The sequence below is a fragment of the Artemia franciscana genome, chromosome 8 (assembly GCF_032884065.1).
Source record: "Artemia franciscana chromosome 8, ASM3288406v1, whole genome shotgun sequence".
NCBI lineage: Eukaryota > Metazoa > Arthropoda > Branchiopoda > Anostraca > Artemiidae > Artemia > Artemia franciscana.
The window spans coordinates 41,610,483-41,626,288 of NC_088870.1; the positions used below are offsets into that span (position 1 = coordinate 41,610,483).

Here is a 15,806-nt window from a genome sequence, read left to right on the forward strand (position 1 = left end):
TCCTTGGGTCGAGCCGACTGTTATTTTTTAGTTCAACTTCTATTATGGCAATCTCAGGTAAAACAAAAGGAAATCTGAGAGGAAAGAAAGATGCTATTTCAGTAAAACTGAAATAAATTGACCTGCTTGTATTCTAATAAACAGATAATGTCTATTACGAAAGTAAAACAGTTCAAAATAGGGATGAAACCTTTTAATTGACAGTGAACAGATATAAAAAAATCTAACTGGATATTTCGAAAACATATACAGTGTTCATCATCAACAGTAAAACAGTTTTACTGCTGATGATGAACACTGTATATGTGTTCAAAATATCCAGTTAAAAAATTTTGTATTTGTTCACTGTCAATTAAAAGGTTTCATCCCTATTTTAAACTGTTTCACTTTCGTCATGGAAAGGCAGTGTGGTCTTCAAAGTTATCTATAATGTTTATTCTTAATTGGTAAAGCTAATATAACTGCTGGTACACTTTATAACTAAAATTTGTAGTTATATGAAAACAGAAAATGTATATGCGACAAGTAACAACTGCAAGTCATCAATGATTCACAATTCCGTTTTAAAAGATTGCTCCCGAGTTTGACTATACATACTGATATAATGAACTAGAGATGTTTCAGATTATTTTTAATTTTCTCATTCTAAGATTTATTGCTCTGTTAAAAAATGCAACTACAAAAAAATGGATAGAAAAAATATATGAACAATTCTAATTGAATTTGATTCAATGTTCAAATTCTTATGCTGATTAGAAGATTCTGGTTGACCTATAATAGCAAGGAGATCATAAAAGAATAAAACTGTGCAGGATAAAGATATTAAATTGAAAAAAGCTTGATTATCGATAAAAATGCATTCAAAACAATTTAAAGCGTCCCCTATCCAGACATTTTTACCCAATCATTTTTACCCAGATTCATCTGAAGACCAACTAATCCTTTTAATTCCATCATGATCAGAAGTTGAAGTAAATCTGGTGTTCGGGTTTGACTGACTATCTGACTTTCTGTACTTTCTGACTTTCTGACGTTTTTTTTTTAAATACTCTGTCTTCTTAGACACGACTTACTACCCTTGTCGACAGGTTTCATTGGAACCTGTTGCAGAACAACGTCAGAAGGCTCGCGCAAGGGCTTATTTCTAATAAGGGGAGGGTCTATAATTTGCGGTAAAAGAAGCTCGTTCAAAAACCATTAGAGTTTCGAAAATATTCTTGACCAAAATTCTCTTGATCTAGGAATAATGATCACTTCCCAATTACTTTCGCTATTAAACACAATTAAATGGTATTCATTACAGTTAACTATTTCAAGCTGTCCCTGCATCTGGGATTGATATTTATGGCTCTTTTCTTAAAGAAAGACTACCAGCAGAAGAAAACAAAATATTTTTTTTTGCTAATCCTTTGATAGTATCTGTGTCTCTAATAGTATTCCCGCTAGGAATATTATGCACAGTTTTTACCTCAATGGATGTGCCATTAGGTAAACGACTGTCAAGAGAGGTTCCGAGATACTGTTGGACTGGGTGGATCACACTGCTTCCTTTTAAAATTGGAATACCAAGATTTTTCGTACGCTTCCAAGGCAATAGGCTCTAAATACGTCCCCTTTACCATGGCTTTCGATTGGAAATAACCTTTACCATTCTGAATGTCTCTGACAATGGGTGCGGTTTGGATGCATTCTTTTCGGCTGGCTATTCTATGAAATAAGGTACTGGTTATTCGAAAGATTCTTTCGAAGATCCAGTTGTCATTTGGCGCTTGTCCTATTATCTCTTTATAAACTTGAGCCCGTGCAGCCTCATCAGAGCTCAGTTTTAGTACCTTTTTGAGTGACCACTACTAGGACTACTACCCCTACTCCTGCCTCAGGACCAATAATAAAGGGGTAAACTGAAAATATATGTGAAAACTAAGAAGAATTAGACAACAAGTCCCTCAGTTATTTAGTTTTTATCTAAAGGCTCAGTGAGGCTTAGAAATTTAGGCTATTGAAACGTAATCGTTTTGCTACCTTACATTACTCCATGCATAATAATCTATGAGTCCATGACGTACACCTTGCCAGAAAATTATCTAAACCGTAATACAACAAGTCGTAGTCAACCCAATTGTGTCAATAAGACTCAATGCGGAATTCACATGCAAAGTGACATGAACTGATTTTGTGTCCCAAGATAATGGTATTTAAAACAAGATAAGGACGTACTCAAATGAAAAACAGAGGTACAAGAGAAGAGTTTCTTATGTAATAAAAAAGACAATATATTTTTTACAAATACATATTAAAATGATTTAACCATCCCTGATCAATATTGGCTTTAGAGGCTGTAATCTGGTCAAAAATAAAGTTTGTCGTGTCAACAGAGGTCGTTTTCGACCTCTGTTAGGAGTATATACATGGAATTTCTCACTAGAAAATACCTATACCTGAGAAAGATATTGAGCATTGTTTAAGATAGGAAAATAGCATGACTTTAAAATAGAGTAGATTCCTCTTAAGTTCTATGCGTCATATCCCATGTCCTGATTGTTCTAATGGTTCTCCACACTTTCTTCCCGATTTAATTGCTTGAGTTGGCTCGTCCTAAATTGGTATTTTGCTACTATGAAATTATCGGTGTGAAGTTTCTGTGGTAAAGATGACTAGTTTGACTTGGAGTGAATTGCATCCGCAAACTTCCTGTTAGGTTTTCACTTTTAGATAAAACAAAACAATTTGACAATACTGGTTTGTGTCACATACATATCTTCCAGAGGCGTAATTAGTAGGGAGGTTTTCTCCCTACTTACAAATGATTTATAATTGGAATAAAATGAAAATATAGATAAACTTTTAATAAGACAGTGAACTTGGCAAAAACAGAATTCTAATTTTTTCTACCTTACCCCCTCCCAACATTTGAGTAAAGTGTAAGTGAAGAACGATATATTTTTGAATTAATTCTTATCCACCAAGAGCATGAGAAATTGTTAAGAGAAGAAAATCAAGTTTATCTCTGAGAAAAAAAAGTGAGCCATCTAACCTACCGAAAAAGCTTATAAAAATAGTTTTAAAATTCCAATAAAAAGCAAATGACGCTTATTTTTTTCTTAAATTTTTTCTTTTAATCTATATGGGCCAAAGATAATTATGGGCCACTTTTGTGAAAAGGGTACAGTAATTAAAATCGATGAAAAAAAAATTGTAAGGATATTGATGCATCAAGGGAGGGATACGGAATCAGGGCCCAGCCAGCGGATGCATCTACCTATAAATATCCCTTTTAGGTTGAACCAAGGCTGACGGGGTACCCATCTTCAAAAAAAAACAAATGAACCAGGTGGCGCTGGCTAAGGGTGGCGGAAGGATGCGATGTTTGGGAAGAAACTCTGCTAAACGTGGGGGGAACTGTGTGGCACATATGGTTTTCTGAGATATGCACCAGGTAGCGGAAACTTTGCACCCCCTGGACAAAGCCTAGCCTGCCTTTAAGCCAGTAGGGATTTTAGGCTTTATAATTTGGGAGGACAAGGTATACCATAGGAGCGTAAAATTATAAAATAAAAGGAATTTAACATCAGCTATCGGAACAACTGGGTGGAGGGGCAGCTTCCCCGTGCCCACGCTTGGAATCATCACTGCTTAAGCAAATGGGGATCTCGGCGCTCATCCTTTTTTGGTATTTAGCCTTGTCTTCTCGGTAAAATTATAGTAGTTTATATAACTGCCTTACCAACAAAGTGAACATACCACTCAATGCCTTTCTTATGTTCTTTACGAATATAATAATCGCTTCTACCGCAAATTCTAATTTAAGCACTTTTTGAGCTCTTAAAAATGCCGAATTTTCAATGAAAGTATGATTTATTGCTCGTTTTCCACAAAATACTACTACGTTTTCTTAGCATCATCTTTTTTTGGTCTTTTCAAAAAAATAATGCCACATTTTTTTAGTGCTAAAATTATTTATTATGATGTTAGTTTAGGTTGGGTTAGGTTAAAAAGGGCTTAAACTTGAATTTACGGTAGAAGCAATTATTAGATTCGTAAAGAACATAAAAAAGGCATTGAGTGGTATGTTCACTTTAGTGGTAAGTCAGTTATATGAAATGCTATAAATTTACCGTTTTCCCTTTCGAATTTTATGTTACCTTAACAAACTCAGTAAATATTGATCTGTATTAATATGACAACATCCATAATGATTTAGCAGAAGTATCACTTTCACCGCAATATATTTTTTTTAGTTATACCCATAAAACCCTTCGATATCCAGCCGTGACTATTTTTTTTTTTGTGCAATATGTATTATATTAATTGCCGCTGTTCCATCAACAATCGATTAACGAAACAGACGATCTCCAAAAGAGTGGTTCATCATTGAGATGTCGCTTAAGGCTGTTTCATACACAAGAAGAAATTCGATGCTCTTCAAGCGCTTTGAATATCAGTTATTTGTCGCTATGTTGAAAGTGAAGGTAGAATCTAAGGAATGAATTAAAATGTTCGACGGGGATGAAGATACAATTATATCTAGGGTTGGCGTCACGCTTAGAAGATCTGTTAGTAGAAAAGTAAGGACTTATGACTTAAAACATTTCCTTGACAAAAACGAAGTAAACTAGACCTACGTTGCCTGGGCAACGTGAAGTGTTGCGGCAACCTTTGTCCGGCTTTGCCGATTAAAGTGTTGCGAGAGCAACACTTTGGTTTTGTTTTTTCGCTATCGGTTAAATGCTGAAGTTGTCAGCCTATCGAAGCTTTTAAAACAGTATGTTCAAAGAAGAACGCAATCAGTAATCACATGATCACACCCCAGCGTTGAAAAAACAACAACAAAAGAATATTGAAAGAAAGGACTAAATTGACTTTGCAGCCAGTTGAACATTATGTTTTTCAATCGTCGACATCGTAACGGATGAAAACTAGGAACAATATCTTGTATAATCTAGTTGGTATTAATCATAAAACTATCCGGAGCTTTTCAGGATCAAAATACCATAGATGACATTCTATTAATTATTACGAAACTACCTCATTGTTTTGTATTATCGTTTGTACCCGTTGCGTAACATCTTAATTCTAGGTTACAGTGATTGATAGACCATCGATATGAACTTTCTTACCGACAGATTTACAGGGATCGAATACAATGTGCACCAATTTGGACAAATTTCTAGCCTAAAGTGAACCGATTTTTACTTACAAGTCCCTCTCCCGAGATAGACATCAAGTTCAACCGGAAACAAATAATGGGTACACCAACAAGCAAAAGTTGCAAACTCCTCATCTCTGAAAATGATTGTAACCTAACAGCCGATTATTACTTACTAGGCCCCTAAATGTCACTTTGCAGCCGGTTGAACTTTATCCTTTTCAATCGTAGACATCGTGACGGATGGAAACTTGGAACATTATCTTATGCAATCTAGTTGGTATTATAAAGCTATCTGTAACTTTTCAGGATCAAAATACCATCAGGGACCCATAAATTTCCTGTAATGACTCGCCATCCAGGATCGCTTATTATTGGATGGCGAGTCATTACAGGAAATTTATGGGTCCCTGATTCCATAGATGTGTACCAATTTGCACAAATTTGTAGCCCCTCGTGAGCCTCCTCTAGCAACCGATTCTTACTTACAAGTCCCTCTCCCGGGATATACATCCAAGTTCACCGGAAACAAATAATGGGTACACCAACTAGCAAAAGTTCCAAACCCCTTGTCGCTGAAGTCATTGTAGCCTAACAGCCGATTATTACTTACAACTCCCCTACATGTCTTACAATCGGGAACCAAGTTGTTCTTACCATCAAATTACACCAGAAACAGATAATAGGTACACCAATTAGCAAAAGTTGCAAACCCCTCATTGCCAAAGATGATTATAAGCTAATAAACGACTGTTGCTTGGAAGTCCCCTACATATCTCACAATTGGTATCGGCCTATTTTTGGTTCAAGTGTGTACCTTACCACTGAAGTTGTCAACCCCTTGAAACTTTCAAACTGGTGTATGTCATGAAGGAATTTTTGTAACAAAAATGGATGACATATACTTTGATCAGCTCATCAAGGTCTATCGATTGTCATTGAAAAAAAAATTCTATCTGTCTTAGTTCAAAAGTTGACTTTTTTGCCGGAGGCCAACTTTCTAACACCACCACTTAGAAAGGAGCAAAGGATAAGCTCTAATTTCCTTAGCAATGAGAGAACTTTTAAAGTTTAAGAGGTATATCTGATACCATTTCTCTATTGCAATCCCAAGTAGAAAAAAAGGAATGGTAAAGTCAGCTGAAATCACGAACAGAAATGGCTAAAAACAATAGATGGCAGCACTTTCGGACCCGTGGGAAAATCGCACTTTTTTGTTTCTGTAAATTTTTCTATTTATCACTCAAAGAAGATATATTGGCTGTGGGGCCGGGGAACTACCGCATATATTTAACACTTATAGATTTTAGTCCATCTTCCATTTGAAACTGGTGCCTGCCTGCTTGCCTGCTAGAACGGAGCTTTCCACTCGAAAGCAGAAACATGGTTTGATGAAACGAAAGCTTGGCTGCACAACTTCAGATACTCCTGGCTCGAGGACAAGCAAAAACCATCCTTTTTGGCCCCAGGCAAGAGTTCTACGGAGCTTTCCAAAATGTAATGTCATATTCATCAATCCGGCCTGAGGTCCACAATTTCCGTAAAACCGCACAGGTTAGACCCTTACCAGTTTCCAGGAATAAGCCGACATCGGCGGCATAGGAAAAAAAAAGACACAAAAAAACGGGACAAAAAGTGTTGCTCTCGCAACACAATTATCGAACAATTCGTGGTAACGAACTGTAAGAAAAGACTCGGCCAATAGTAATCGAAACTTTACAAAATAAAATTTTTCTTCTGTTGTTCACAAAAACCCGGAAAACGAAATTTTACTTGTAAAAAAAAAGAGTTTAAAGTCTAAAATTCCCAGTTGATCTAGAAAACTCGCCGTAAAAAAAAAAAAAAAAAAAAAAAAAAAAAAAAAAAAAATCACAAACAACGTCACGCTAGAGGATCATCTGTTAGTTGAAAATAAGGTTTTATGATTCAAAATATTTCCCTGACAAAAATGAAGTGAATTATTATAACCAAGGACGGTTTATTTTTCTGATGTTACTTCTAAAAAGAGGGAATGGCAGAAATGGACACATGAGAGAACCTTCAAACCCGTATATTCTGAATTTCTATGATCCAGAATCTTCTTACAAATCCACTTTTCCTCCTGTTTCCACTATTTCGACTCACCCTAGGGGATTTAGCACATAAGTAGGCTATTTTGGCCTGTAAATGTTCAGTTATACAGGTCTATTGCAGAAACAGTATGAAATAAAATGTTGTGCTACTAGATTCCTTATTTTATGTTTATCTATCAATGTAATATCCTGCTGCTGCACCTATCCTGTTACTGCACCTTATCCTTTTACTGCAACTATCCTGCTAATGCACCTATCCTGCTAATGCACCTATCCTGCTACTGCACCTTATCCCTTTACTGCACCTTATCCTGCTACTGCACCTATTTCCCCTGATGGACACATACAGTCCTAACAATATATCTCTTTGTTTTCTTGAATCTCGTGATACATAACCCTCTTTTCCAAAAATGGGTTTTCTACATTTTTTTTTCTCGAAGAAATTCAGTTACACCTGAATTAAATATTTCAATATAGGGACAAAACTATTATTTGAAATAATTTTAGAATGTCGACAGCAACGGAATCTGGTCAATCGAAAATTTTGCACATTTAAAAGTGAGAATTTCTTTGTTTTAGCGTTTTTTTTTTATAATATATCCTATGGCAATATCTATGAAAATGACTATGATATTTGGAAAGTGGATATAAATAGCGATGAAGACCACACTGCCTTTTGGTGTTTGGAAAAGAGGATAAAATTGAGAATAGCGGCTTTTCAGCAGATGGAACAAAAAGAGAGACTCTAGATTTCTACCTCTTACATGACCACTTACTTTATATATAAATGTGGTCTCAGGGCCCGGTCTTCTCAAAGGCACAATGATCTTTCCCAAATAAATTAAAAGCCACCTTTATCAGTTTAAGTGATCTTGTTCTTCTTCCAAAATTCAAACTGCCCAGAGAGAGATTTCTAAGAAAGCCATGAGTGTTTTCAAAGCTCGGGATATTTATAAAGGCCTGAGAATTAACGATTCATGCCTTAACCCATTCTCACCCCAAAATGTAAAATCGTAAACTTGGAAATTTATTATGCAGTGTGAATACAACTCCCATAAATGGACTTAAAGCACGATTTAGGGCCTAAGAAGTTTATACAGCTAATACCGTCAATTCTAAGAATAACAATGTTTCTAATTTTTCCTATCTTTTTTTAGGGCTTAAATTCGTTTGAAGAGCTACGGAAGTACGTCAAAGATGGCGGGGATATGGCAAAGGAAATTTCGAATATTCTGCAAGAAAGGTACCATTTCCAATGCCCCTTTTCCTTTCCTCCCTTCCCACGCTCCTTGATGTCAAATAAGACATTCTATAAGCATGGCTCTTCTCTTGGCTCAACTAAAGAAAAAGGGTACCTTACACCAAACGCGCTCGAGCTCTTGATCTGTACAGAACCGGGTTTTTTCTGCATTTTTCAGTATAGCCTATACTCGATGATAATAAGCTTAGCGTAAGAAAGATAAACTGCAATGTAGGCATATTTTAATTTAATATTTGTTGATACTTTGGCTAGGTTAGAAACCATTTAGTATAATAATGGTACTTGTGTATTATTCAGAACACACTCAATAAGTGAAGTTAAGTTCTTTCGTGAAACAAACTACGTTGCGAAAATCCAGTTTCATAACCACAAAGATAGAACTGAATTTAGTTTCTTAACGACATTTCTGTGTTCTGGTTTCATAATTCTAAGTTGTAATTTTACAATTTCCCTAATAAAGTATTATATTTTTATTATATTTTGTCTTGTTTCATTAGCTTTATCAAAAATTTGGGCTATATATTTGCATATTAGGGGGGATGGGGTGCATTATATCAAATACCTAACTTAACCTAACCTTACCACCTTTATCTATAAAATATTTAATTAAAATGTATCTGCATCGTAGTTTGTTTCACGAAAGAACCTAACTACAATTATTGAGTGTGTTCTGAATAATACACAAGTACCATAATAAGTTCTGGGGGGGGGCTGATTTCCATAATTCTCTGTTTTAGTTTCTATAATTTTGTTAGTAAAGTATTGTATTTTCATCAAATTTTGGTATATTTCATTAGGATTAACCTAACTTCCCTTCTTGGGTGTGTTGAGTGTAATATATAAGTACAAGGAAAAATCATTCAAACGCTTTTCGTATTAATCTTATATAACTTATTTGATAGTTGCAACTTATAACTTACATATAATGCTAGATTAACGTCATATTTACTTATATCATTCATTTCATAAGTCAGATGGTTTAACGCTATTCCGCAATTTACGACGAATGCTCAGTTGGTGTCTTTTTCAACTTCTTTGTTGTAAATCTTTGGATTTTGATCAGAAAAGGCACTTGCCTCAAACTATCATAAATCAAAAAGTAAAAAAAAGTTTTTCCAATTACGGAAGGCATTTAATTTATCTTAGTATCATGCATTCCAAGATCTAGAGCAAAATCTTGGGAGTTCAATGTGACAAAGCCGCCAATTTTACACAGTTTTTTTTAAGTGAAAATAGAAAAAAAAGGAATGAGGTTGCCAGAAAAGAGCTTGTGGTGGGGGCGTGATCTCCCCTGGCCCTCTGGATCCACCAGTGATTCCAAAGTGGAGTTATATTAATAAACAAGGGCTGCTGTACTGTTTGTAGCAGATGTACATGGCTGTGTGTGTCTTGGTTTATTTATGTGTCCCCACGGGTTTATCATTCCTCTGACCTTACCTTCGGACAGGGCTGCCAACTTTTGGCTGACTCTAGCCCGAAATAGGCAACTCTCATTGCCCATGTCCTGAAAACAGCATGGAAAATAAGAAACGAGTTTCTGACTACAAGTTTTTTTTACTACTTTCTTGGCTCTTACAAGTCTAAAAAGTGATAAAATTTAACCGAAAGCTTCATTTAGAAACCCTTTTCTTAGATCCTGACTAGTATGACCCATCCTGCCTCCATACTTCCAGTGTATACAAAGCACCCAAGTGCTAAGCCCCTTAACAACAAATGGGTTTGATATAAATATCTAACTACTATCGGATCTTTTCTGATTTGGGACTATTTCCTTAGTTTGACTCTGGTGTTAGAATTTTGCTTTCGTATTTAAATAATAAGTCGCGATTTCAATTATTTTTTATTTGTCAGTTTCAATTTTAATGCTTATCAGTTTCTATTTTTTTAAATTTTTTCTTGTCCCCCCCGAAAAAAAACAATAAAAAACTAAGCATCTGTACCTTTCTGAAGTATATTAGCCTTGTTTTTTTGTTAAATATTTGGACTTTCCACGTTATTAGCTGTTTTTAATTTTATGCGTTTTAATGTAATATTAGTATAATATTTTATTACTTGTTTGAGTTTATATGTTTGATTTGTATCCAGTGTCTCCAGTGTTGTATCCAGTGAGGCCTGGACCCCCCAAGAGTTTTCTGGTATCCTCTTTCCATGTTTTTTCTTCATTTTCACTCTTTTTTAGAATAAATTTTGCATTTTGGTCAATTATTGGCACCTTTGTCACATTATCTCCCAAGATTTTGCTCAATGGCATCCTTTTCACATTACCTCCCCCCCAAGATTTTATTCTAGATTAGACCTACCCTCTTCAGACTCACTAGTATAATATTCCCATTTTTATGGCACTTGGTATTTACCAAGTGACATATAGCGATCGCAATTTCTGTCCATGTGTCTCTGTCGGTCAGTCTATCTGTCGGTCCCGGTTTTGCTAGTTCGGGCACTTCCAGATAAGCTAGGACGATGTAAGTTGGCAGGCGTATCAGGGACCAGACCAGATTAAATAAGAAAAAGTTGCTTCTCCGCTTTGACCATCTGGGGGGTCGAGCGAGCGAACGAGATAGTTGAGAAGAATTTTATTCGTCGATAAAACAAATGATTGTTCTTTTTAAGTGTAGTTTGCTGGTGTAGGGCTATGATTCTTGCTTAGGGTGTGAGAGGTCTCAGGTTCGAATCCCGGACCACCCAAATTTTTACATGAAGAAGATCCGAAACTAGATACGTGATGAATATAGCGATCGCTTAAAGTTGGCAGGCGTATCAGTGAACAGACCAGATTAAATTGGAAATAGTCGTTTCTCCGATTTGACTGTCGGGGGGGGGGGTTGAAGGACGGTTAATTCGGAAAAATTAGAAAAAAGAAGGTATTTTTAACGTGCAAACGGGTTATCAGATCTTAATGAAATTTGATATTTAGTAGGACCTCGTATCTCAGAGCTTTTAGTTTAAATCCCGACCGAATCCGTTGACATTAGGGGAGTTGGAGGGGGAAACCGGAAATCTTGGAAAACGCTTAGAGCGGAAAGATCGAGATGAAAATTGGTGGGAGGAACAAGCACAAGTCCTAGATAGGTGATTGACATAACCGGAACAGATCTGTTCTCTTTGGGGGAGCTGGGGGGATTTCCAGTGCTTTAAAAAACTGAAAAAAAACTAAAAAAAGGTAAAACTACAAAAAAAAAACTAAAAGTAATAAAAAAACTAAAAAAACTATAAACTGAAAAAAAAAGAAAAAAAAGAAAAAAAAGAAAAAAAAGGAAAAAAACTGAAAAATAAAGGAGAAAAAGAAAACTAAAAAAATAAGAATAAAAAAAACTAAAAAAGGTGAAAACTACAAAAAAAAAACTAAAAAGAAAAAAAGGAAAAAAACAAAAATTTATTTCATCATATACCAATTCAAAAACGAATGTATATACAGACCGGGACACAGGGAATATAAATAACGACCAGGACACTCAAAGACAAATTACAGACTGGGACATCGGGACACAAATGACGACTGTGACGTGTGTGTCGACTGACGTCATATTTGTCGACTATAAATGACGACTGGGACACAGGGACACAACTACAACGGGGACTCTGGGGGCACAGGGGGGATATATAAATGAAGATGGGGACACGGGGAATGTTTGATTAGTAATCACCATCAATAAAGCTCATGGGCAATCATTAGAATAATTAGGTATAGATCTGAATACGGATTGTTTTTCCCATGGACAATTATATGTTGCATGTTCAAGAGTTGGTAAACCTGACAGTCTATTTATATGTACAGACAATGGGACAGCGAAGAATGTTGTATATTCGCAAGTTTTACTTAGTTAAAAACATTCATATATACATATATATATATATATATATATATATATATATATATATATATATATATATATATATATATATATATATATATATATATTCACAGGTGGGACAAAGGGACACAACTACAATGGTGCGTAACGACTTACGCGCGCGGGGGGGGCTTGAGGGGAAGCGAAGCGTCCCCACCAAATAGGTGTTGGGGTGGCGCGAAGCGCCACCCCAACAGCTAGTTATAAATAAAAAAGCACTAAATCAAATAAGTTTTTAATTCATTCGTATATCCCCGTCAGAGTTTCCCGACGTGGTTTCAGCAAGATATGGCGATCCTAACTGTATACATCCTTACAGGAGGCGGAGTGTAAATATGGAGAAAAATTAAAGCTAGAAATTTTACTCTGACCCAATCCTAAATATTATTACTGTTTAAAACACGAATATTACACACTAAGAACAAGACTATGTAAAATATGATAGCGTTAAAAGCGGAAAGTATTTCTTAGCAATACCTATACAAAGAATGAGCCGAAAGTAAAAATTGCTTTTTTTTACTACAAAATTGACTTGAAACTTAAAAGAAAAAAGATGAAATCCTAATTCTTACCATTTGGGATAGGAACATTATATTGGGTGGATTTAAAAACAGTTCTTCTAAAAATGTGCAGGGCAACCTTTAGGCTATAATTTGTAATTTGTCTCCTTCTATTTGGAAGCTTACAGATGTTACCTTTCTTTTCTAACTAGCCGCATCGGACGAGAAGTATAAAAACGAAAAACAAGCCTTAGCTTATGCTCTTTTTTGATGATCTGAGAAAAATGCTCCCCAGTACAATATTCAAATTTGCCTCCCCCCCCAAATAAAAGTCCAAGAGAAAGTTGTAGTTTGATCCCTCTGCCATGAGGCAAAACAGAATAGGTTTATCAAAACTATAACTTCAGAAAAACTGATGTATGAAGAGAAAATATGCCAGTCTTTTCTTTAATCGAAATCCGATCCACGTTCGATGTAGTTTAATATCTAGTTTTTGCTCCAAAGTTGCAATTTTTAGTGACAAAGAAAACAACCTCAATATTTTAATTTCCACTGATGCCAAGTTTGCTGTCATGACCCCGAGAGCGGGGATATGGTGCTCTACTACTGAACTAGCCAGACTTTTTAGTACGTTTTACACCTTTATTTTTCTTAGAAAGGTAAATGGCTTTCCTACAAACCGGCTTTTTCTGGAGTTACAGGCACCATCATGCAGGTAGATATATCTTTCCACTATATAGCCTGAAATCAGTGAGAAGCGGTTATATAAAAGCGGTCTACCTATTATATAGGTAAATATATTTATACCTTTATAGGCACCGGTAGATATATCTTCCATTTGTATAATCATATATTTGGGAAAGAAGATGAAATCACTGATTTAAACTATTCAAGTTATGAGGGGATAACATTCAGTCAAACTGACTCTCAGAACCTGTTGGACTAGCTAACTTGTTTGGGTTCTTTGTTTCTCATTTTTCGTTGAAAAGCGGCTGCAGATTTGAAGCAGCAGAAAAGGTGATAAAATATATTGTTTGATAATGTTGATATTATTTGGTATTGATAAAATGATATTGTTTGATATGTATGGTTCATGTTCCAATCAACATGAAAAAACGTATGCAATAGTAGTTTACTTTTATTGCATCTGTATTTATGTCGAGCCAAGTTGTGTCCATGACATTAAGACATTATTGAAGAAGATTTGTACCGAGAAATATACACACTTTCAAAAACACACATTCAAAATGGACTAAAAAGGAGAAAAATAATTTTTCTCTCGATAATCTTTGAATATTAGTGAAAATAAGGGGCTGAAAGTAAATTTTACATAACATTGATTTTAATATAACCTAGACTATAAATGCATAATAGGAAAATAAGTTGGCGAGTTGAAAAAACAAACAGCTAAAAAGATCAAGCTATGTAAAGCCCAATCCGTTTTGCGCCCCTTGTTTTCACTTTTTTTCATGGTTTGTCTAATAATAATAGTTATTTTCTCCCTTTTACTTTTTTATGAAAATGAGTTTAAAACATATCTATATGTATTATTTTTGACTTTTTAAAACGAGACTGAATGTTATTAGTCTTCCCTAAGACCAAAACTTGTCCTATCTAAAGTTCGAACGTATATTACCGCTGCGCTATCAAGTCTTCTATAATAGTGTTTGTTTTATACTTTAATATACCCAATCACCCGTTTGTGTTGTTTTATTTATGCAAGGGAGATTAAACAAGAGGGGGGAATTTTGATGTTGTTCATTCCACTGTCATCAGATGTGTATATACTGACAAAAATGGGAAGTAATTAAACATCCTGAGATGGGCGAAAAATGGCTTATAAATTAAGTACATTTATGTCACAAAGATACAAGTCGGTGAGCTGGGAAAACGAATTGGTAAATAACTAAGGCCATTATAATTGTAGAAAAACTGTATGCCTACCGTAGAAAAATTGTAAAAATCGAAAACTGTAAGGTAAAGTTTTATGCTTATTTTTAATCTGCTACTAATTGTAATCAACGTCATACGCGACCACTGGTCTGACCTTTAGAGAAAAGGGAACATCAGAGAGAATTTCTCCCAAGGGGAGGGATTAATTAAAACAAAAAAAGTGCTTTTTAATGTACAATATTTTTAACTATCAAAGTTTGCCAAAATCGCTGGAATGGAATCCCACCGCGAGTATGTGTATGGTTACTATTGCTACAACTTCCAATAGCTCATAGCTGCACCAAGGCGCCATATGTGTGGTTTACCTACATATTACTTGAGTAGATAATATAACATAAGACATTGAAATTGTTTCCTGTAGTTTATTTAATTTTTGTGGAATTCACCTAATTTTTATATCTGCCTCCCACGAAATCCCCACCACCCATAAAAAAAATTCGGATAACACGCCATGGCTTTTATGAGTTCAGTTTCGTAGTTTCCGGTTTTTTGTTCTTTCTTAGAAAAATCTCTTAGAATAATTAATTGAGCGAGTAAAGCACCTGACAATAATAACTTGCAATGTTTATGACAAGAATATTCTGGGGGGTAGCAGTGTTTTAACGCCACCGCGGTTTTACGCCACCATATGTTTTCTGCCACCTATTAGGTTAGATTAGGTTAAATTTGGTTATAAATATCTGAAATGGGTTAAAAACCTAGCCCCACCTAACCTAACTAAACTTAGTCTAACCTAATATTTGACCCTTTCGTTTGACCTAACTAATCCTCTTGATGATGCAGGATTTCCTCGGTGGTGGAAAACATACGGTGGCGGAAAACCGCCGTGGCGTTTAACCACCAAATTCTGGAGAGACTAATGTTAACAAAAATTCCCAGTAATATTTGACTTTAAGGCACCAGGTGAGGCAGATGAAACACCTGGCCCTGTCACAAGAACAAGGAGAGAGAAGAACAATAATAACGTACTTTAATAATGCTCGCAACCGCAATTTTAAAGAGGTATATTAGTAACCTTTCCAG

The 15,806-nt window shown here is 35.4% G+C and overlaps 1 protein-coding gene across 1 annotated transcript in view; it reads left to right on the top strand.

Annotated features, from left to right (window-relative positions):
• Nucleotides 1-15,806, top strand: part of LOC136030443 (uncharacterized) — a 272,907-nt gene that overhangs the window by 38,596 nt on the left and 218,505 nt on the right. Inside the window, exon 2 of the mRNA XM_065709425.1 lies at nucleotides 8,376-8,461. Coding sequence (XP_065565497.1) covers nucleotides 8,376-8,461 — 86 coding nt within the window. The remainder of the gene's footprint in view (nucleotides 1-8,375; nucleotides 8,462-15,806) is intronic.